Here is a 21,004-nt window from a genome sequence, read left to right as displayed (position 1 = left end):
TCATCTAAAACTGAAATCAAGTAGGTGTTCTTATCCTTAGGAAAATTTACAGTTGTGCTTAGCTTGATATGTTGGGTACTTATTTAAGATGTTAGCTGTGCTTAATCTACTCAAACCAATTAAATGTATTACTCAGTGTTAAAACTTTGCTTAAAGTAAGCAAAATACAAATTTTGATTTGTATTCTGGTTATTCCTCTGTCAGGAGGACACATCCACTTCTGCTGACATCCAATCTGTATGTTAGAAAGTATGGTTTCCTGACAGAAGAGTGTATTATAGTTTTTAACAGCAGATCTTTATTAAATATGCCATCAGTGGTGGTTTTGGAAAGATGAGAAAGGACATACTGTGGGGCAACTCAGTGAAGCTAAAAATGTAAGTTCTATGCCATTGCTATTTTATATGTATTACAAATAGATTTTTTCCAGTCCCAGCATGTAAGTATAAATGTACATGTGTTGGTTTGGTTTTTTTTTTAAAGCGAGAAGATTCTCGTGGACATTATGTGATAAATATTTTATATAGTTTGAAATTAAGAAATTGTTCAAAAACCCCAAAAGCAAACTAAACTAAAAAGCTGTCGCCACCCCCAACCAACCAAAACCAAATCAACGTCTTTTATATGTATGGAGTTAACTACCTTAAAGTATTCAGAGAAATTTAAAAACATATACGGATCGGGCAGCTTTGTTCATATTGTTTGACTCCTGCATTGTGTCAAGGCTGGAGACTTCCTCTGTCCTTAAAAAAATGAAGAGAAGTAATAGTGATTCAAATTTGCCATTTGAACTTGGTCACAGTTAAACCAGAAGTCTTACGCTGCTTAATGTCTTTAGTAAACATTGAGTATTGGTTAGAATACTTCTCTGGTCTGTTTGCTTAAAAAATAACGCCTTGTAATGACTTGGAAAACTTATATTTACTGCTGATGGTTTCCTAATGCAATCTCTTTGATTTAAAGAGTTTTGTGAATACTTTTTTTATTATTATGAATATGACAGTCATTTAGTATTTTTCTTCCAGTGTTATGTGTGTTCTGCCTCCTCTTGAATACTACCTGTTTGCTTCTCTTCCTATACTTGAGATGTTATGTGTAATAGGACTTGCAGTCAGACCACATATTTCAGCATGTCCTTACAGGATTGATCATTATAAGAGAGCTGGATTCAAACACTGACAACACTCGAAGTGTTCTGCTTAAAGTCTATTGCTGCACGGTAATATCAAGGTGCATGAACAACTTTTCTCTCTTGCAGGATTTTTCTTTTGTCACTGAACCTCTTTTACTGAGGAACAATCACAGTTTTTAGCACTGTCAACATTGTTTAAGTTAGGACAACCTTTTCTACTGGCTAGAGGATGAATCAATTAGATACAGAAGTTTGAAAAACAAGACTTGCTGTAACTTTTATTTTGATTGTTGGATAATACTTCATGACAGTAAAGAATGATGTAAGGATGGCTAATCAGAGAGGTGAACCAAAATAAGTGTGAAGAAAAAACCAGCTGCACTTGTCAGTCTGCATTTTCCACTATGTTTTCTCCTTTATTTTTGGAAGTCTGCTTCTTCCTTTTCCTGTGTATTGTTTTCATAGTCATGCATTTCAGACTTCCTTGACCTCTTCATTGTTTCAGACATCCGTCTCGTTTGTCTGTTTAAAGTACATATACACATGATAGAAACTCCTGGGATCCTAGAGTTGTCTGATTTGCTTTCATAAATTTCTATGACTTGAGAACGTAACAATCCACATTCTGCTGAATGTTCCATCTCTTGCTTGCTGGAAGAGATTGATAGAGGATAATGGAGAAGTGCTGTTTGAATCTGGCATTGTCGTTTGTGTGCCAGTGATCCAGGGAGGGAAGGAGTAAGTGAAAATGGAAGTGCTGCCATTGATCTATCTGCACACGTTGAATTGATCATCACTGGCACAATACCTGCTTTACGTAAAAACAGGTATTTTATGGCCTGCTCAGTAACTGTTATTGGTAAATAGTGACTCTTTGCTGTAATTAATTCCAGATTTCTGAGCCTTACTAAGGTTTTCTAGTCTTCTGAATAATTATTGGTAAGAAATATAATTTGGTTTATTATGATCATCACTAGAACTCAACAGAGCTTTGATATTGATATAAGGAAAAAAGGGAGACCATGCCCCACTCCATGCCTGTATTTCAATTAATAATTTCTTTCCTTTTCTCTACAAGATTAATGCAGTATTAATTCTCTAAAAGATTAATGCAGTTATTGTAAGTGGCATAATGTTTCAACTCAATGTATTCAAAGGCTTCATGGCATAAGTGTGGACACTTCCGGACAGAAGCCTCTTCTTGCTTTATGGTTTATACAGCTGTAAAATGTTTTTAACAATTAAAAAAAACTCCACACAAGCTGAGGCACTTCTGGATGTCGCTTGGTTCAACCCAGCAATCAAGTCACACAGGAGTGCCTGAAGTAGGTTACCCAAGCTCCGAAACAGCCCGGTTCAAGCAGGGCTGTTTGACCAGGTTTTGAGAATATGTGGGGTTGCAGACTCCACAACCTCTCTGCCAGTGTTTGAACACTGAAGAACTCCTGTTTATTCTTAAAATATTGTGGATGGGGGGAAGTCATGAAAGACTTGGAAGATTTGGCAACTGTTAATGTCTTCCAGTACTTTTTTAAGGGGAGTCCTTTCTGAATGTTAACAGAATGTCAATGGTCCATAATGTTAACTGGTCATCAGTAGCAGAGAATTATTTGTGAACTGGCTGCCTGGCACTGCAAACTTTACCTTTCTGGATTTCTCTTTTAAGCTACATTTTATTTGTCCTCTCTTCCAGATGCAGATTCAGTGTCTAGTTAACTGGAAAATAAGGCTGCTCTAGCTGTCAGCCATTTGAAAAGATACAAGACAGACATCTAGAAAATGCTTTCCTGTATGCTTCTGGGTTTTTTTTTTATCTTTCAGCTATCTAAATAGAAGACACAAAAATGTGGTTGTGTATTTTATTAAAATTTTGTTGTTTCTTTTTTATTCCAGGTCTGTTATTTCTGTTTGGTCTACCCCAGTCAGGAGAGCTTTTTTTGTGATTTTTAAGCTTGGTGCTGTCAGCCCCATGTGAACAAACCAGAACAAAAGCACGCTGGGTATTAGAAAACAAAATGCCACGTAAAAGGAAAACTGGTGGGAGTCCTTCTCAGAAGAATGGCAATTCTGATGGAACTGCTGCTGTTGCTGTATCCCAAGGGGACCCAAGCCACTTAGTGGCACAAGCAGTGCATTATGTCAATAAGGAAGAGCTCTTCAATAACATGTCAGAGATGTTTTCTGACCTAGATCCTAGTGTGGTTTATATGGTTCTGTCTGAATGTGATTTTAAAGGTAAATAATGTACAGCTGACAGTAAGTTTTGTTTCATGTGCAGATAGTTCTTAACTAGTGTAACTCCAGGAAAGTTGGTGTGGGTGTTGCAAGCATATTTGTGAGTTTAATGAGTAGGTGAGTAATAACATTTTGAAATTTTACAACCATGTAAGATTCTCCAAGTTTAACAATGTTTCTGTGAGGCTGGTAAATGGAGAAGTGTGCTCCATACATGGAGGTGCTGTTTAGAGTGGATTGTTCTGTGACACTGAGCAGGTAGTGGTGGAGTTGTGAGGAGAATCTGGTTTTTCCAATTAGTTTCTGTGCCATATCTGCAAGATACCTAAGCTGTTTCTGCAGGAGGGTATTTTATGTTCTAGATCACAATTTTTTGATGGTATGCCGTATATGGCCCTGGCAGCATTTGCTTTTCCTTAAATACTTGAACTGAGCTTTTGTTTCGCTTTTATTTTGCATTGTCATCTTGTCGTGTCCACTGAGGATTAGTTTCTGCAGGATAAATTCTGTTTGCCGTATTGACTTCTCTGCAGGCTTGCTTGAACTGTGTTTCTTTCTCTGCATTCTGCTGACCTACATATCCACCTCTGCTGGCAGACTATTTTCATATTTATGCCCAGTCCCTCCCATTCTTTTGTGGTTTTAAAATTCTTCTATATGCAAGTTCACTTGCTTATGATAAAAGTACCGCATGAGGTACTGGATAGCAGTGTCTGAGGAGTTACTTGTCGGGGAATAAGCCATATATGGAGCATTTTAACCAATCTGTATTCATATGATCAGGTGTGATTAATTGAGATTATTGTAAGAATATTTGCGAAGAAGGTAGATTTTGGCATTTTTTTATATGTATGAAAGCTAGGTAGCCATTAAAAGGACTCTTTTTATTGCCTAAATTGTACAGAGTTTATAACTTCATAACAAATGTGGAAGTGCTGTTACGATTGTTGCTCATTTTGAAATTAAATTTGATGGAATTACTGATTCATGCTTCAAACTCTTAATAAGATTCACCTCTATCATCATAACAGTTTTATCTAAAGCTTATTGGAGAATTCAGTAAACAGGTAGAGTTCATAGTCTTGTACTGTTAACAGTAGTTTAAAAATGGGAAAGTTAGCATGTTTGAGTGCTAGTAAGTTGTTTTCATACAGTAGAGAAGCTGGAAGGATGACAAAGGTTTTGTTTAATACGTGCAGACAGAGTCATACTTAAATGAATTTTTTGGTACACTGTCTTTGAGGAAAACAAGCTTAGCTTTAGGGCTCAGATGATGTTTCTGCCAGCTTTTCATTTTTTTCAAGTTGATCCCTGGTACCCTCTGCTCCATTTAGTGGCTTTACGAAGAATTAATGCAGATACTGGATTTTTCAGGCTCTATTAGATAGGACATTTTTAAGTGGGCCCTAGTGAACATACTTTGCATACTTCTATCTCTCATCCTTTGTAGAGTTTTTTGTTCATTTTACACTATTTCACCTATATGAGATAGATTAGAAATAAGTATCCATTTAAACATGCAGTTCTGATATCTTTTCCAGTTAAAATTAGTATTAGACAGTATTTCCTTAGTAATTTTTAAGTTTACTAGGTTGTTATTTTTCAATATGTCTGTATTGAGTTCTGCCCTTACTTCTAATGAGAAATGGATCAAGGGAGTTTCAGAAGCTATGTTTAAAGATGAATTGCTGAACTGTTTTTGGTTGTTTCTTTAGTTGTAATAAATGCTTTTCAAGTAAAAAATTGCATGTATGTCATTAGCTGACCATGCTGTATTCTGTTTATCTTACCCAACAGTAGAAAATGCTATGGATCATCTTCTAGAGCTGTCCACCCACGCCAAAGGAGTAGCATCTTCAAAAACCTTGGGTTTTGATTTAGCATCATCATCATTACCTCTTGTAAATCAGCAAAGATCTGTTGCAAATGAAAGAATGGGGGAAAGTACTGCAGCACATAGTAGTTCTGGAGCAGCAATAGAAACTATTCTGTCACCTGGTGTGCAGCTGACTGAAGAACTGAATTCCTTAATAGAAACTGCCTTTCAGAGTTACAGTTTGAGCAATGAATTGCCTAATTCTGCAAATGACCAAATAGTACATGAGCACCCTGTGGAACATGATGGTTTTACCGAATTTCCCGAGTGGGAAAAATCTGATTCGGTTTGCAATGTCGTACTTTTTCCACAGCAAGCAGAGACAAATAATGAGGTTTTAGAAAACTTCTGCTGTTCCCAGCTGCCGGTGAGGCAGCTGAGCATCCAGACAAGCTCACCATCTGCATCAGACACTTTTGCACAGATACTGGAAGATCCTGGTTTGTTGGAAATACATGCTGAACATGATGTAGCTTCAGAAGTATATAAACAATCAAATGGAGAAATATCATGTGAAAATTCTGATCAGACACAAGATACTGTTTTAGATCAAAGTAGTGTGACTGCTGCTTATGGTGGGTCCTCCCAAAGATCTATGGAACTTGGAGTAGCTGTTACAGGAGATTCTAATTCAAGGTGCATGGAGCAACACGAAGATGCAGTGACTGCCTTTAGCAGCTACCAGACTGCTTCTCTTCCAGAGGCATATATCTCTCCTGAAACATCCAGTTTCAAAACACAAAAACCTGCAGATACTCAGCAAACTCAGCAGGGTTATAAATTAAATTTTTCTACACCATCAGGTCAATCTCAGCGACACTGGAATCTCATGGCTCCTGTGTTTTATCCATCCAGTGGAAGTCACAGCTTTGTAATTCCTGTGGCTGCCAGTCCAGGGCAGTGGAGACCTATTTCTGACTGTAGAACTTCGGAAAAAGGACTTTTTCTCTCCTCCCCAGTGGTTGCAAATGCCTGGGATGGAAACCCTTCTCTGAAGGTATGGGGAAATCAAGATAGAAACTCAAAATTGAGCCTCTCGCAAGCACAGCAACCACGTGTTTGTCACATGATGAGAAAAAAGATGCATCTTATAGGTCAAGTACTTGTTCTTCTCAGAGGTGTTCCGGGATCAGGAAAATCATATTTGGCAAGGTAGAACATTTATATTGTGAGCTTCTAAAAAAATTAATCATGTACAGGATTTAGCACAGGCAGAGAATTTTCTGACACTTGTAAATAGTGTAAACCCAAATTGCCAGGTACACAGTACATGCAGTGTAATGAGTAATAATAATTGCTAAGAGCCGAGCTGCTTGCAGGTCCTTGACCTCTAGTGGAAATTGAAATAGGAGTGATGAGCTTTAACTTCTATCACTGAACAAAGGAGTTTGTCAGCAGAGCATCATTGCTGTAGTGTTAGGTCTGCTGTATTCAGTCGCAGTTCATTTCTACTGTTTCCTCTGAATAACACTAATGGAAATATGCCAGCTCTTTACAGGCAGAAATTCCCCTTTCACTGTGTGACTTCTTTTGTATATGTGAAGCTTCTTGGGGGGAATTCTTGATTTCTTTCCTTACTCTCTAAAAGTCTAAACTGAACTTTGACTCCTTTGACTGACACCTGAAACATTTGATGCGACTAAAACAGGGTATTTGTCAGTGAGAAAGTATGTCACTACATGTAGATGGAAAAATACCTCCCTTGTTTTGAAATGAGAGACTTGTAGGGAAACTATATCAGGTCTCTCCTCTAGATAATCTTCAGCCTTTGGAAAAAAAGGAGGGAGATTATTATAGATCATATTTGCTTGGAGGTTGATTTTTATTTTCTCTTACCTAAATTTGCTGCTTCCATTCTAAATAATTTTGGTTTTGTGCAAGAGACTAAAAAAAAGTATGTATGGTAGTAGATATTGGAGCCTGGGACGAGAAGGGGAAAAAGCTGTTTATTTCTTGATCTTTCACAGGAATTTGCTTGAGGATAATCCAGGTGGAATCATTCTCAGTACTGATGATTACTTTTACAAACATGGACAATACCATTATGATCCTGATTGCTTAGGGGAAGCACATGACTGGAACAGGAAACGAGGTGAGATACAAATAATGTACAGTTCAGTGCTTGTGTGCTGTTTAAAAATCTGCCTGTCTTGTAATGCCTGTGTTACGTGATACGCATTTATGCCATCACTGAAGTAGTTTTTAATATGTATGGAAAAAGAATATGTGCATAAACTCAGAAGTCATCTGTTCATTGTGTGTTTTGCAATTAGAAATGCCAGTGTCTTTGTTAAGAGTATGTTTTATCCTCAGGTTTTATCATGGTATGTATTTTGGGTAGTGACCCATTTCTGGAGTGGTTACCTACACCATCTCCCAGAAATACTTCTTCTGAGATGATCCATAATATGCATATGCAGTAAACAGATAATACACAGATAACTTCCTGCTCTTCATTATCTTTTTTTTCTCTTGTACACTAAATTGTTGTTGAATTTAAACAAAATGCAGAATAGAATAAATGATTTTTTTCCCCTTTTCAAAATCAGGTGGGGTTTTTTTTGACAGTGACTTGTGCTAAACTCACCATAGAACAATTCTTTTTAAGCTTTTACTTGCTAAATTTGAACCGTGATCCCTTTTCTGCTGTCAAATTCCTACCAGTGGAGAAATGAATTAATAAATGTGGGATTCAACAAGAACTGTGATTGTTCAGACAAATTGTAACATGGCTACAGAAACATGGTGCTGTGTCTCAAAGCTAGTGATTCTATACATTTCATTACTGTGTATTTAAATTACAATAATTCTTTCGGTTTTTCATATTTTATACAGTTTACAGAGTGGACTAATCTTAAGACTGTTATAAAGCCAAGAATTTTGTATGCAACAAAGAAGTCCACTTTAAGGTGATCATGTAGTTTTTTTAGTTTAATTTACTGATTGATTAGTCATCTTGGTGCATTTTACATCTGCATTTTCATTCCTTGATTATCATACATACATTAATTCAAAAGCTAATGCCATACCTCAGTAGCTTTACATGTGAGGGGGGGATTTCTGAAATAGAGGGCCTTGAAAGAGATCAAGCTATGGCAAGAGTTCTTCACACAGTGGTTAATCATTATGGATTATCTATGTAAAAATATAACAAATTCAGAGAATGAGTATTAATATTATGTTCATCCTATTGTAATGAAATTAATTGTATCACACTGTTTTGTACATGTATATTTTTCAGCCAAAGAAGCATTTGAAATGAGAATCTCTCCTATAATAATAGACAACACAAACATACAAGCATGGGAGATGAAGCCTTATGTTACTCTGGTTAGTATTACAATTTGACCAATGTGAAGAGATTATTGGCTTGGCATGGCAACAACATATGTTTTAAAATGGGAATGTCTGTCTCAGTCTAGCTGCTATTCCAGAAGGAAGTCTGGAGTAAAAAAAAAAAAGTGTTGCATGGAATCATGTTACCCAGTGTCATGTTGTGTGGGTATCTGAGCATTAACCTGGCCTAGTTACCAAAAGCCAAAGCCAAGTTTTTTGTCCTTGGAGCCAAAAGTTAATACTGTTGAGCAAACGGAATTTTGTTCCTCTTCTATATGATCAGTTATATTAGAAACTATTTAAAAAATGTAATCAACGCTAATGAATGAGTGATGTGTGATGCTCCGTGAAACTCAAAAATTCAGCTTCATCCTAAATATGACGTAGAGGCCCATACCAGTTGGAGGCTAGAGTTACCAAATATTGCTAGCTTGCTTGAAGTTCTGCAGATTTACTTAATACTTTTTGTTGAAGTGATCACAGCTTTTCACTTAATAGTTTCTAAATGGGCATCAGCACTTTCAGAGTCTAGAGCATATTTTGCTATTGATCATTGACCATATTGGTTGGTTGTTAGAGCAGCATTATTTCATGAAATTGGTTCTGATTAACTGAAATAATATGTTGGAAAAAGTATTATAATGTAGATCTGGGACTTCTCCTTACCTGTTAAAGAAACACAGCAGAGAGTGTAGTACATATAACTGACAGCTTTTGAGCAGATACTCTACAGAGAAGACACATCATGGCACACATATTTAATTTTACAGTAAGAGATACATATACATGTTTTAAAAAATCTCAGTTTATATAAACTAAACACTGAACAAAAATGTTATTCCAAATGCTTAATAGGTATCAAAAAATACAAAAAACAGCTTTGAAGAAGCAAGCTATGCATATTGTGTGCTTTGTCATAGAAATAAGAAATGGGTGATGTGGCTTGTTCTGTTTCGTGTCTCTTTTACTCAGGCTCAGCAGTTCAAATACAAAGTAATGTTCCGAGAACCAGACACATGGTGGAAGTTCAAACCAAAAGAACTTGAAAGGTAAGAATGTAAAGGAAAATAATATATGAGACGGTATAAGCTATGATTTTAAAAAAGGTATCGCTTATTACAACGGCTAGTGAAGTAGCAAGATATCTGTCAAAATTTTTGTGATAATAAGTAGCTTCTGAGTTTGGTTTTTTTGATGATATTTTGCGGACTTTCGTATGTATTACAAGATCTTTTGTCACTTTAGTTACATGCAAAAGGTGCTGTTAGCAATAGACATTGTGACATTTTCATTATTAGAGTTCTTTGCATTTAAAGTATAGTGACTGCTCCTTTGGGTTCCTGAGGTTGCAAAAATTATGTCAGGCTGGGGCTGGTTTTGCATCCCGGTCTGTTGCTTTAGTTGAAGTGTTTCTCCTGTCTCTGAATTTAGGGCAATCAATACCTCATGGCCTGAGAGAGACAAACCTCTGTGCATCATCATTGTTGCTTAGCTCTTCTTTAGCAGGACCTTTTATTACGTAGGACTGAAATAGGCAAGACATAAACTCTAAGTAAGTGAATAATAAAACACAGGAAAATAGAATGAGAAAATTGGCTAGATGCCAGGTTCGAATGTTATGGTCACTGTCCAAAGTGAAGGTTTATGTCCCTCTGGGGAGGGACTGCAGCTATTTAATGTCCTTTTTATGACTTGGATGCTGGGACAGAGTGCACTCGTATCAAATTTGCATGTGATACAGAACTGAGCAAGAGTAGTTTATTCAGGCTTAAGAAGAGATAATTGAAGAAGAATGATACTGTTGTTTTCAGCTACCTTTTGAAAGGTTATAGAGAAGATTAAAAAGAATTGTGCAGGGATAGGACAAGACAAACATCATCAAGTTGGAACTTTTGATTATATAAAAGAAAAAAACCCAGCATTTACTTTGAAGGTGGTTAGGTACTGCAAGAGTTTGCCCAGGGAGCTTGTAGACTTTCAGTCATTTTGGATATTCAGAATCGGACATGACAAAGCTCTGGGCAACCTGATCTGGCTGTACTTCCTCTGAGTAGGAGACTGAAGTATGTGACTTCCAGTTGTCCCTTTCAACAGAAGTTATTTTGTGCTTTTATAGTATCTGTTGTCATCTGAATTTGCATGTTTAGTTTAAGGTTGGCTGCTTTTTAAGTGAGGTAAGGTAGATTATTTTCCTTCTTAAAATAAAAGTCAAACCTTTTCTTCTGTATTTTCAATTTCTGTTTCACTATGCTTAGCAGGATTCACTTGTTCTAGGTGGAACTGCAGCAGAACACAGTGCTAACTGGTGCTTAACAGAGTTAGTGAAAGTTTCTGGCCAAAGGGTGTCAGGAATAATAGGTAAATAGGTTTTCTTCAAGGCTCAACGAGTTCTTAGTTTAGCAAAATCAAAGAAAGAAGACTGAATTCAGAAGCCTTCTGTACCCAGTTAAATATCCTGCGTCGCTGTCAGGATCTGATACAGTGTGTTTTCTGAAACTTACTTGAAGAAGATACGTTAAGAACACTTAGATTTTAGTATTATGCAAAACATCCAACTGCAGTACAGGGAGACCAGGTGGGGTGGAGAAGTGGAGCAGCAATTTTTCTGATGTATCCTGTTTGGAGCTCCTTAGTGCACTGATTCAGAAAGAATTGCTGTTTCAGAGCTTCTCTTCTGGCTCCCTGAATTCTTTGGTTAGTCTTGCTATAAATGTATTAAATTATTATTACATTATTATTAAATTATTCTCTTTTGTCATTGTACTACACAAAACTGAGATGTCTCTTCTTTTTTTTTTCCTTTTTTTTTTTTTTTTTGTTTTCAATTCATAGGAGAAACATTCATGGTGTGTCTAAAGAAAAGATCATAAGAATGTTGGAACGGTATGAGCGCTGCCTTACTGTTAGAACAATATTGGATTCTTCAGTTCCAGACAAATCAGAAGCTGCTGGTTGGAGTGAAGATCCTTGTCAGGAGGAAAGCCAAAGGTTAGATTCTTTCACTGGCTTTGTAGCATCAAATAAAAGGCTAAATATTTAGCCTTTTAGCTTCTTAGAAACAAAACCTGGGTAATAGTGTCAGACTGTGAATGCATTAAAAAAGATAGTTAAGTAACAAAAAAATCCCTACATAGTTTTCTTAATTTTTAAGAATTTCAGGATTTTCAGAAATGAGCAGTCAAGGGATCTAGTCAACTTTCCAATGCTTTTGAAAGCCTCCCATTATGGCTGTGTTACTTTTCAAGAAGCCAATCTTGACTTACTTTCTGTTGTTTTAGAAATGTGTTGTTGGATGTGTGTTATGGATACAAAGCACTAAAATCTATAAGTTGCTTTTTAAAAGAATGTAGTCCCAAATAAAAGCAAATTACTGTTTCCAAATTTCTATGTTGATACTAGATTATATCTTTGTGGTTGAAGGTGGATTCTTTGTGCAGTAGTAACAGGTTACCTACTTGCTCTTCAGTCTTCAATTTAAACTTGTCTAGGTTTCCGTTGGTTGTATCCACAACTGTTTTGTAGTTGCCAGTCTGGATCGTGCTGTGTATTGTAATGCAGTGTTGTGGCTCAGGAATGGTACTCCCCAGTTCAGTGCTCCCACTGAGACTCTCCCAAACCACACGCTGCTCGTTCGCTCCCCCTTCCTCTTCCCATTCCTGCTTCAGCAAAGACATGAGGTAGTATAGAATAACCTCCGGGTTCTGGCCAAAACTAGGGCACATAGGAAGTCAGATTTTATTTCAGTTATTATTTCATTTGGGTTTTGCATGTGTGATGTATTTGAAATGATAATTAATGGAACGTAGTTGATTGTGAAAAACGGTTTGACAAGAAAAGGCACATTCTCTCCTAGTTAATGTCTAGAGTGTCTTTAGCATCAAGCCAACAGGAGAGAGCAGCAGTCATTAGATAGAAGTATTATTTACCAGACTTGCTGATCTGAATGAGGAAATGTCTGGCAGCAGACGGCTTTCATACAAAACCCTGGAAATGGGATGAGGGGGGAGATTGATTCCAGAGAAAGTGTTCTTAGCCCTTTGCTCTAGTAAGAAGGGATACTTACCAAAGAAAGTTCATCTTCTCTCCTTTTTTTATTGAGGAGTGTTGGAGTTACAGCTAAGTCATAAATTTGTTTTTCTCTCACTAGAAGTAACTAGAAGTAACGAGATTAAGCTCTCTAGTTCTAACTGGAGTTAAAAATGTGGACAAATGCTTTAAGAAGGTTTGAAATGGGTTTATTTTTCATTCCAATTTGTCTTTCAGAAAGAGAGAGGGACATTCTGATGTAAAGGAAGAAGAATGTTTTGCTTCTGAGGTGGAGCCTTTTGAGTTAGCTGAAGTTGATAAAACTTCTCCCAGTACTTCTGTAACATTAGAAAGTAGTTCTGATCCTGAGCATTTTCAGAAAGAGGAAAAAGAAATGGAAAACAACTCAGTGGAACATAATTCTGAGAACAGCACTGTTCAAGATGACTTGGAAGTTAATTTATCAGATTGCATCAAAAAAGAGCTGCCCTTGGAGAAGAAAGAAGAAAAGGGATTAAAAACAGAAAAAAATACTGAAACAGAAATGGATGAGGTTGATGTGATCCCAGTTGAAGAGACTGTGAACTTACACACAGGTGGAGCTGAGGAACACAGTGATAACAACATTCTCAAAGTTCAAACTGCAGTTGAACAGTTGGGCAAAATATGTACGGAACCAGAACCAACACAAACTACTAACACAGTGGAACCAAGCAGTTTGGCTTTTGACACATCAGGAAAACCAGAACTACTAAACTTCCTGGGTGACTGGCCTGTGGAACAAACAATGGGACAGAGAGTCAAAAGATCTAGAAGACTAGAAAAATCTCCTCTGAAGAGTGATAAGGGAGGTGAAACTCCCAGTCAGCAGCATTCTGAGATAGGTAAAGAGCAAGTAAGCCTCCCTAAGACATGTACTGTTGAGAAAGGACATGAGGAAGAAAATCCGCCCTATAGCTGTGACTCTGTTAGTTCAGATAAAGTTACACCAGAATTGCGAATGTTAGGACATTGGCCTGTCTCAGCCTCATTAGAACAGAGACAACAAAGGTCAAGGAGAATGAGAAAGACACATTTAAATCAGTCTGATGAAGATAGAAATACTGAAGGTGACATTAATATGAATGCTCTTGAAACTGTTCATGTGATTCATGGGTCACCTGTGAACACTGAAGAGCAACAAGATACAAGGAGTTTGCCTATGCACCAAGAGGAAAGAGTAGCTAGTGAAACAGTAAGTGAGGAAAAAACCCAGGAAAGTAAGAGAACAAGGAAACATCACAAATTAGCCCTCACTTTTACAAACAGCAGCTTGCCACATCCCAGAGAAGAGGACCACTTGTCTAAACTTGATGCGGCAGAAGAAAAACAGGACACAAACTTACGTAGGCAAAAAAGTAGCCATTCACAGACTGAATCGCAGGACTTTGCTCTCCTGTGGAGATTAGAAAATAAAATGCTTTTTCCTGAGACAGCAAAAGTGTTGCATGGCAGGCTAGATGGTTTCAAACCCAAAGACATAGATAATGCCTCAGATTCCCAGGAAAAAATACCCTATCGAGTTACGTATGATAAAAGTACATTCGTGGAGGAAAGTGAGCTTATCAATATTGATGAGTCTGAAGAACTAGATACGCTCTGTAAGCTCTTTGAGTCTGTTTCATTTGAAGCTCTGAAAGATCTGTATGAAAGATGTAACAAAGACATAGACTGGGCCACAGGTCTGCTGTTAGACTCTGATGAAAAGTTACGTAAAGCTGTTGATACTGAATGCTTTCAGGTAAGTGAAGCTGAGCCAGTGGTTGCAGACCTTGATTTCAAGGCAGGTACAAATGATGATGAGAATCTCAAAGACTGCAAGCAAACCCCACAAGTACTTGGGACTGGTGATAGCTTTGAGGTTTCAGAAGGCAAGAACTCATCACTCAGCACTGCAGAAAGTAGGGCTACCAAGACAACTGTGACAAGTGCTGGTGCATCTGAGTCATTCACTGCAACCTCATTGGATAATTCAGCAGAACTGAAAAATTCTGTGGATTCAGCCCCTAGAACTGACACGAGCAACTCAGCAGCAGGTGTCATTGAGCTGTCCATTTCAGGAAAGCAAAAGGGAGAGAGTGAGAGTCCTCTTGAAAATAAGCCATCACTTTCACAACTTGATGCAGGTTTGCCTCTTGATCCTAACACAACTTCTACCAATTTAAAATTTGAATTAAATAATGAAAGTGACAATAACCCTTCAGAAAGCAATGCAGAAAATTCCAAAGGGACTGGTTTGTTACTGGAAATGGATTGTGCACCTCTGGTTGGTCCTAGAAGCAATAAAGAACTGGAGACTGATAAAGAAACTCAGGAGAGTTCCAGGGAGATATGTGATAAAGAAGAAATTGAAACTCCAAGTTGGGCTGCAACTAAAGCCAAGAGACAAAGCCCTATACCAGCATCACATGCAGCCTTAAGTATAGATTGCCTAGAACTAACACTGCCTCCTGAACTGGCACTCCAGCTGAAAGAGATATTTGGACCTGTTGGCATTGATGCAGGTATGATGTAGTTATATACATGTTTTTATGAAAAAAAACTTATTTGGGTAGGAAGCCTTTCTTTCTTTGCCTGTGCTTTTTTCCCTTCATGCTTGATTTTTAGGGAATAGATTCTCATAATTCTTTATGGTATTCTTGGTTGTTGTTGTAAAGGCAGAAGTGAAATTGAACATGGCATAAAATATAAGTGCAGTAGAGCTACCTTCTGCCTTTGTCTTTTTGTACATGCACATACTTCAAAATAAAAAGAAGATATGTTGACTTAATTGCATTCTGAGCAACAGGCCTTTGAGCTTATAGTCAAACTCTGAAGAGATATTTATGTAATAAGGAATATGCCAATTGTGGCTGATTAGGAAAGAAGAAAGGGGAAAAAACCTTTTGGCATCAGTTAAGCTGGGGAACAAGAAAATGAATGGTTAAGGGAGATGAAGTGTGACTGTATACTTAAAAGATGACAACAGACCAGTCTGCTGCCAAATTATGGTTAAGGAAGCCATAAGCAGCTTGAATATGCATCTCAGAAGTTAAAGAATAATAGAAAAAGGAAAAAAGAAAATAGAAGGAATATACAGCTTGATGTTTTTTCTATTTTTCCCCACACTTTTCCCTTTTTTTTCTTGTTTCCATCTTTGATCTTGAAGATTACTTGAGGTGAAACCCTGGATACCTGACTTATTGGTGGGTTTGATTGCAGGCCTCTTTGCCTTACATGCCTACCTCCTCAAGAAAAGTGTGGGTTTTATAGCAGGAAAGTGTTATATTGTGTCTGAAATATGCCCTATATTTTTATTTGATGTGTACATACTTCTTGCTTTTTTTATTTTTGAAAGGGTGAGAAACACCCTTTTTAGGAAAAAGAGCTTTTATTATGATACCATCATAATTTTTGCCCTTTCATTTAGAGTTAGGGGGATGCTTGGAGTTTGTTTCTCTGAGTCTGTGTGTTGGAAAGGAGGGATGTGACTGTTGTTGGGCTATGGTGGGTATGTTGTAAAGGAAAGCAGTTGCCGTGTGGATTGCAATGGAATAGGGGGAATCACAAGTTTGTGGATGAACCTGTTGTTTTCAATTAACAATGGCTTTGTAAAAGAAGGGTCTGCTAGAAAAACAGAAAACTGGAGGAAAAATACAATCATCCAGGTAGTCATATTTCAAGAATATACGGTTAATGTTAACTTGTTTCTTTCCTATGTTTTCGGAGCATCTGAACACCCAAAAACAATTTCTGTAGAATGCTTTTTTTGTTCAGAATTTTTTTTTCACGCATGACAAGTTTATGTAGAATCTCCAGAGTTAAAATTAATGAGTCTAGGCTACTGTACTTTAATTGCTTACATCAGTTTTATAGAATGCTTTTAATGAATATATTCTCTTTGTTCCACAAGGATCACTAACTCTTGAGGATTGTGTGGTTCATATTGATCTGAATTTGGCAAAAGTGATTCATGAAAAATGGAAAGAATCTATTCTGGTCAGTAGATTTCTTGCTTATGATATGGTGTGGCATGCCTGTATTTTGTCAGACCATTTGTCTCTGTATGTCTTGGTCTAAAGGTGTTATCTTTGCAAGAACAATGATAAAATATAATAGTAGTTTGTAAAATGTGTGGAATATATCGGTATGTTGTAAACATTGGAGCTATTGAAAGACATTTTAAGGGATGTCATGAGTGCCTCATCTTGGAAACAAGATTCTTTAAAAAGAGGGATCTTAGTGCACAATTTCACTACAAGATTGATGAAAAATTCCACTGGCCAAAAATCCTTATTGTTTTTTTAACCTGTAAAAAGAATTAGTTTATGAATTATTCTCTATACAAAACATCTCCGTGTGCAGTAATTGAGATGAGTTCTCTAACCTGTGTTCCTTCCCTTCACAGCTTTCTGAAATTTGGAATGCCTTTTGGCAAAATTTTTGTTTGGTTTATATAATTAAGGCTATGAAGTCTTAGCAGCGGGGCACGTTTCTCTGGTTTGATGTGTTTTAATCTGGCATAATTCTACCTTACATATTTCACTTCATAATTATTTTTCCTAAATATATTTCTTTTAAAATATTTAATCTTTGAGAAGTGCTGTGAGACCTTATTTTGAAACTGCTTTAATTAGATGCTAACATTTGCAAAGTTTTCCTGCAAAATTCAAAACGTACAACATTCATGATTTTACTGTTTTTATTTAGAAGCGTCAGAGGAGAGATGAATCATGTAAGTTGTCTGCAGAAGGTATGTTGTGTATTTCTCTTAATTGTAAAAATACTTAATTTTCCATTATAAAAATATTTAATTATTTGAAACTTAAGGTTGCAAATACTCCATCTGTTGAAAAATTATGGACTTATTTATTAAGCTAAACTTTATTGCCTTTGGATCCATTTACCAATCTCTTATGGAGGTGTGGGGGAGGGGAGGGAAGTTAATTATAAGCAGACTCACTAATTCCAGATAAAGCCTATAATTTTGTGTCATTCAGAAAATTTAAGAGAAGCTCTAGCTGAAGCAGACAGCTGTTTGGTAGGACTTCTGTAATCTTTGTGGCAAGAAAAGGAGCAGGCAGGAAATTACTAGCAGAGTAAGATTTCTGCAGGTGAATAAGGGAGGTCAAGAATACAACATTCACATGTTGGTCTTGTCAGAGATTATTTTAGCAGGAAGGTGGAGGCCTTGTTCAAAAAGTGTTAACATCTTTCGCAGTCTGGTTTTCATTCGGCTCCCAGAAGAAATGACCCTCTATGGCAGAACCCCACTGCAGATTTGGATTGCAATGTGGGTGCAAACTCTTCACTCAGTGACCAAACAGTGCTGTTGCCATTAACTCGTAGAGGCACAGAACCAGACTGTTCAGCATCTGTCCTTAAGTTGTAGAAGAAAGGCAGGTAAACATAATATGAGTCAATGATTCTTTTATGAAGGCAAACACCCCCCCACTTAATGTATGTGCAAGGTAGTTTACAGCTGTAAGGAATGTCTTAGCACTTGAAAATTTGGTGAGGAAGTCTGATCGTTTTGTTTCACAAAATAGATAAAGATGATCAGACAGTCTTTGGAAAATGGAAGTGAAGAAGGTGAAAGCAATGTGTTGGTTTCTGTTTTAGCATTAATAATCTTGTTTTAACAAAACTCAAACTGCATAGCTTGAAGAACTTGTCTTAATTATTTTGGCATTACATGTATATATATGCTAATAAATGTTTTGTCACCCTACTTTTATTGCTTTTGAATGTCCTACAGTGATTCAGCAGATAGATACAGATGACTCAGAAGCGCTGTTATCTCAGAATGCAGACAGTAAAATACAGAAGAAAAAAACGAGCTGGGCTGCAGACACATCTGATGATATACAGACGAAAACCCCAGCAGCATCAGACGTTTTTCCGTTTATGGATCATTGGAATGCTCAGATTCAGAAAGTTTCTCTCAGGCAAATAATTTCTGAAGAAATGGCGATGCAGGAGAGACAGGACCTGGTATGGATAGCACCAGTTTGTTATTGTTGTTTAGATTGATTACTGTTAGTGAAATAGAGTATGTCTTATTTGGTGACTCAACCCTGTGCTGCTAATAAGAGCTTGAATTTGTGAGACAAATGCATGCCAGTTAGTATTGTTGATTACTGTGATACAGGAGTTTGCTTGTGGTTGATGGTCCTTTTGATTGTTTCACAAACAGACTGTGCTGCATTTCACTATGCAGGTTAGCATTTGTGTTTGGTTGAATTGTTTTTTGATTGCTCAGCTAAAACCAAAGATCAGTGTGATCTTCCATGCTTTTTATTGTGACTGCAATACCAAAAAAAAGTTCTTAGTTGGTTTCATGCCTTGTTTGTTTAGAAGTGTACTGAATTGGTTTTAATATTTTTTTTTGTAAGAAGAACCCACAACATTCCTAAGAGATGAGACATTAAAATAAGTACTGGAGGTTAATCTCAAACAAGTCTCTGTACCCACTTCTCAGAAAACAGTAAATCTTTAATAGACTTTTACTAGTTCTTTGTTTTCCACACAGAGTTCCCATACCCTGCCTGTTTGGCTTGTGCCTGATACTGCCCTATACTGCCCCACCGATGTTCAGAACAGGCGTTCTTATTTGTAAAAGTCTCCGATAAGCAGCTGTCCTAAAGTAGAAGAGCTTTGAACTGGTGTAGAAAGTTGGATGCATTAGCCTGTACTTTGAAAATGGCTTGTGGATTCTTTCTTTGAACTGCATGTATGTGCCCTACTGATAACAACTACTGTCATGTCCACAGCTTTATTTTCAATTTCGATTGATGGAGCTTGACTGTATTTTGACCACTTTTTTCCTTTTTTAAAAAAAATCTAAATAATTTGAATGATCAGTCCAATTTATTCTAAGCTATAATTATGTCATCTTCTCAGATGACTTCACAAATTAGAATAGTTATTACAGACACTGCTTCAGATACACCAGACCAAAATTGTTTATGCTGCGTAATAATAAAGTGTTGTTTCAAACCCTGGCCCTCAGTATAGAGAAAAGAGGTGGACTTTGCACAAGCTTAGTACTGGACTAGATGGACTAGCAGGGAATAAATTCCAAAACTTAAATCCCTCCTAAAAACTTCTTCTTTTACTTTGTCCAAGTTATGAGGGAGCTCCAGCTGCATTACTTCAAAAGACTGCAGAGTACTGCAGTGGCGTATAATACAAGTCACCTGTCCGTACTTTATGCTGATCAGTGTGGCAGGCTGATACGGCATGTTGTCATTGCTGTGGGTGCATACTGAGTAGATACTTTTTAAATCGTAACAAATAATGGTAAAGTTAGATTGGCTCCACCTTTACTGTATTTTGTTTTAATAGAGAACTTGTAATATATTTCTTTTGTCTTCTGGGTAGAATCGTGTTCCTTCTACAGCTAGAAAAGACTGTGCTGCTAAACTAAAGGAGAAGCAACTTTTTGAGATGTTTCCAACTATTAATCAAAATTTCTTAATGGATGTCTTCAGGGACAACAAGTAAGAAATCTTTTTACTTCTTTGTAAAAATGGTACTCAGTAACAGTTACAGTCGTAAATATTGAGAGTTAAGATACTACTAAAAAATGGCTTTTTCCAAACTAGCACTTTTTGTTAGCCTAAATAAAGGCAAAACTAGCTGGTCTTAAAGGTAAAAAGGGTATAAAAACTCTCAGTTTAGACTCATTTCTTTTTAGAGGGGAATAGGCATTGTCTTTCACTGGGAGAAGAATATCTCTGGCTACTGACCACTGACTCACTGTCAGTGGAACTGCGTATTTTCTCTAGAGCTGAGGTTTAAATCTAGTGGGAGAAATTAGTGGGTGTGGTAATAGTCAATTCACAGAAAATGGCATCTGCCCAAGAGGAAAACACTACCATCACCTGATGGTACCTGTGAGTACTTTCCTGATTACTACAGCAGCTCTGAAGGAATGAGCCATCTCTCCATCTCTTCCTGCTGACTTTCTCCTCTCTCCTGAATTATATTTCTGGGATATGTGTCTGCCTTCTTAAATCCAAGTTTCTGAGAAGTGAACTTTTTTTTTCGAGAGAAACATCTTTTTTCATCCTTGGCCATTTGAATGCCAGTCTCTACATGCGGGTTTGCCTACCTACTTGTCAGTCATGCTGCTTGTTCAAGTTGTTATAAAAATCTTTCCTGTTTTAAATATATCCTTCATCCATTTCTATAACTCAAACATTTAACCATCTCGTTTTTCACATTATAAATTGTCTTCATAGTATTGCCTTTCCCAAAGTCTGTCTTTACTTTTGATCAGTCTCCTCTTGTTACCTGACTAAACAGCAAGGATAAAGAAGAAAAAGGGCTTATTAGAAAGGTGATGGCAGCTGATGTCTTACTTAATTAAATTTGAT

At 37.0% G+C, this 21,004-nt stretch overlaps 1 protein-coding gene across 7 annotated transcripts in view; it reads left to right on the top strand.

Annotated features, from left to right (window-relative positions):
- Positions 1–21,004, top strand: part of N4BP2 (NEDD4 binding protein 2) — a 35,563-nt gene that overhangs the window by 4,471 nt on the left and 10,088 nt on the right. For all 7 annotated transcript variants that reach the window (XM_042053812.1, XM_042053813.1, XM_042053811.1 and 4 more), the window contains 12 exons: positions 205–377; positions 3,026–3,367; positions 5,165–6,395; positions 7,211–7,335; positions 8,485–8,573; positions 9,552–9,628; positions 11,412–11,567; positions 12,843–15,148; positions 16,537–16,622; positions 17,334–17,376; positions 18,382–18,617; positions 20,007–20,125. In XM_042053812.1, coding sequence (XP_041909746.1) covers positions 3,148–3,367; positions 5,165–6,395; positions 7,211–7,335; positions 8,485–8,573; positions 9,552–9,628; positions 11,412–11,567; positions 12,843–15,148; positions 16,537–16,622; positions 17,334–17,376; positions 18,382–18,617; positions 20,007–20,125 — 4,688 coding nt within the window. In that variant the 5' untranslated portion in view covers positions 205–377; positions 3,026–3,147. The remainder of the gene's footprint in view (positions 1–204; positions 378–3,025; positions 3,368–5,164; positions 6,396–7,210; positions 7,336–8,484; positions 8,574–9,551; positions 9,629–11,411; positions 11,568–12,842; positions 15,149–16,536; positions 16,623–17,333; positions 17,377–18,381; positions 18,618–20,006; positions 20,126–21,004) is intronic.

Source organism: Corvus kubaryi, unplaced genomic scaffold (assembly GCF_017639235.1).
Source record: "Corvus kubaryi isolate FWS band 111438036 unplaced genomic scaffold, C.kubaryi_AGA036_p1.0 split1-131, whole genome shotgun sequence".
NCBI lineage: Eukaryota > Metazoa > Chordata > Aves > Passeriformes > Corvidae > Corvus > Corvus kubaryi.
The sequence above is the reverse complement of the archived record's forward strand: the minus strand, read 5'-3'. Positions and strand labels throughout refer to the sequence as shown.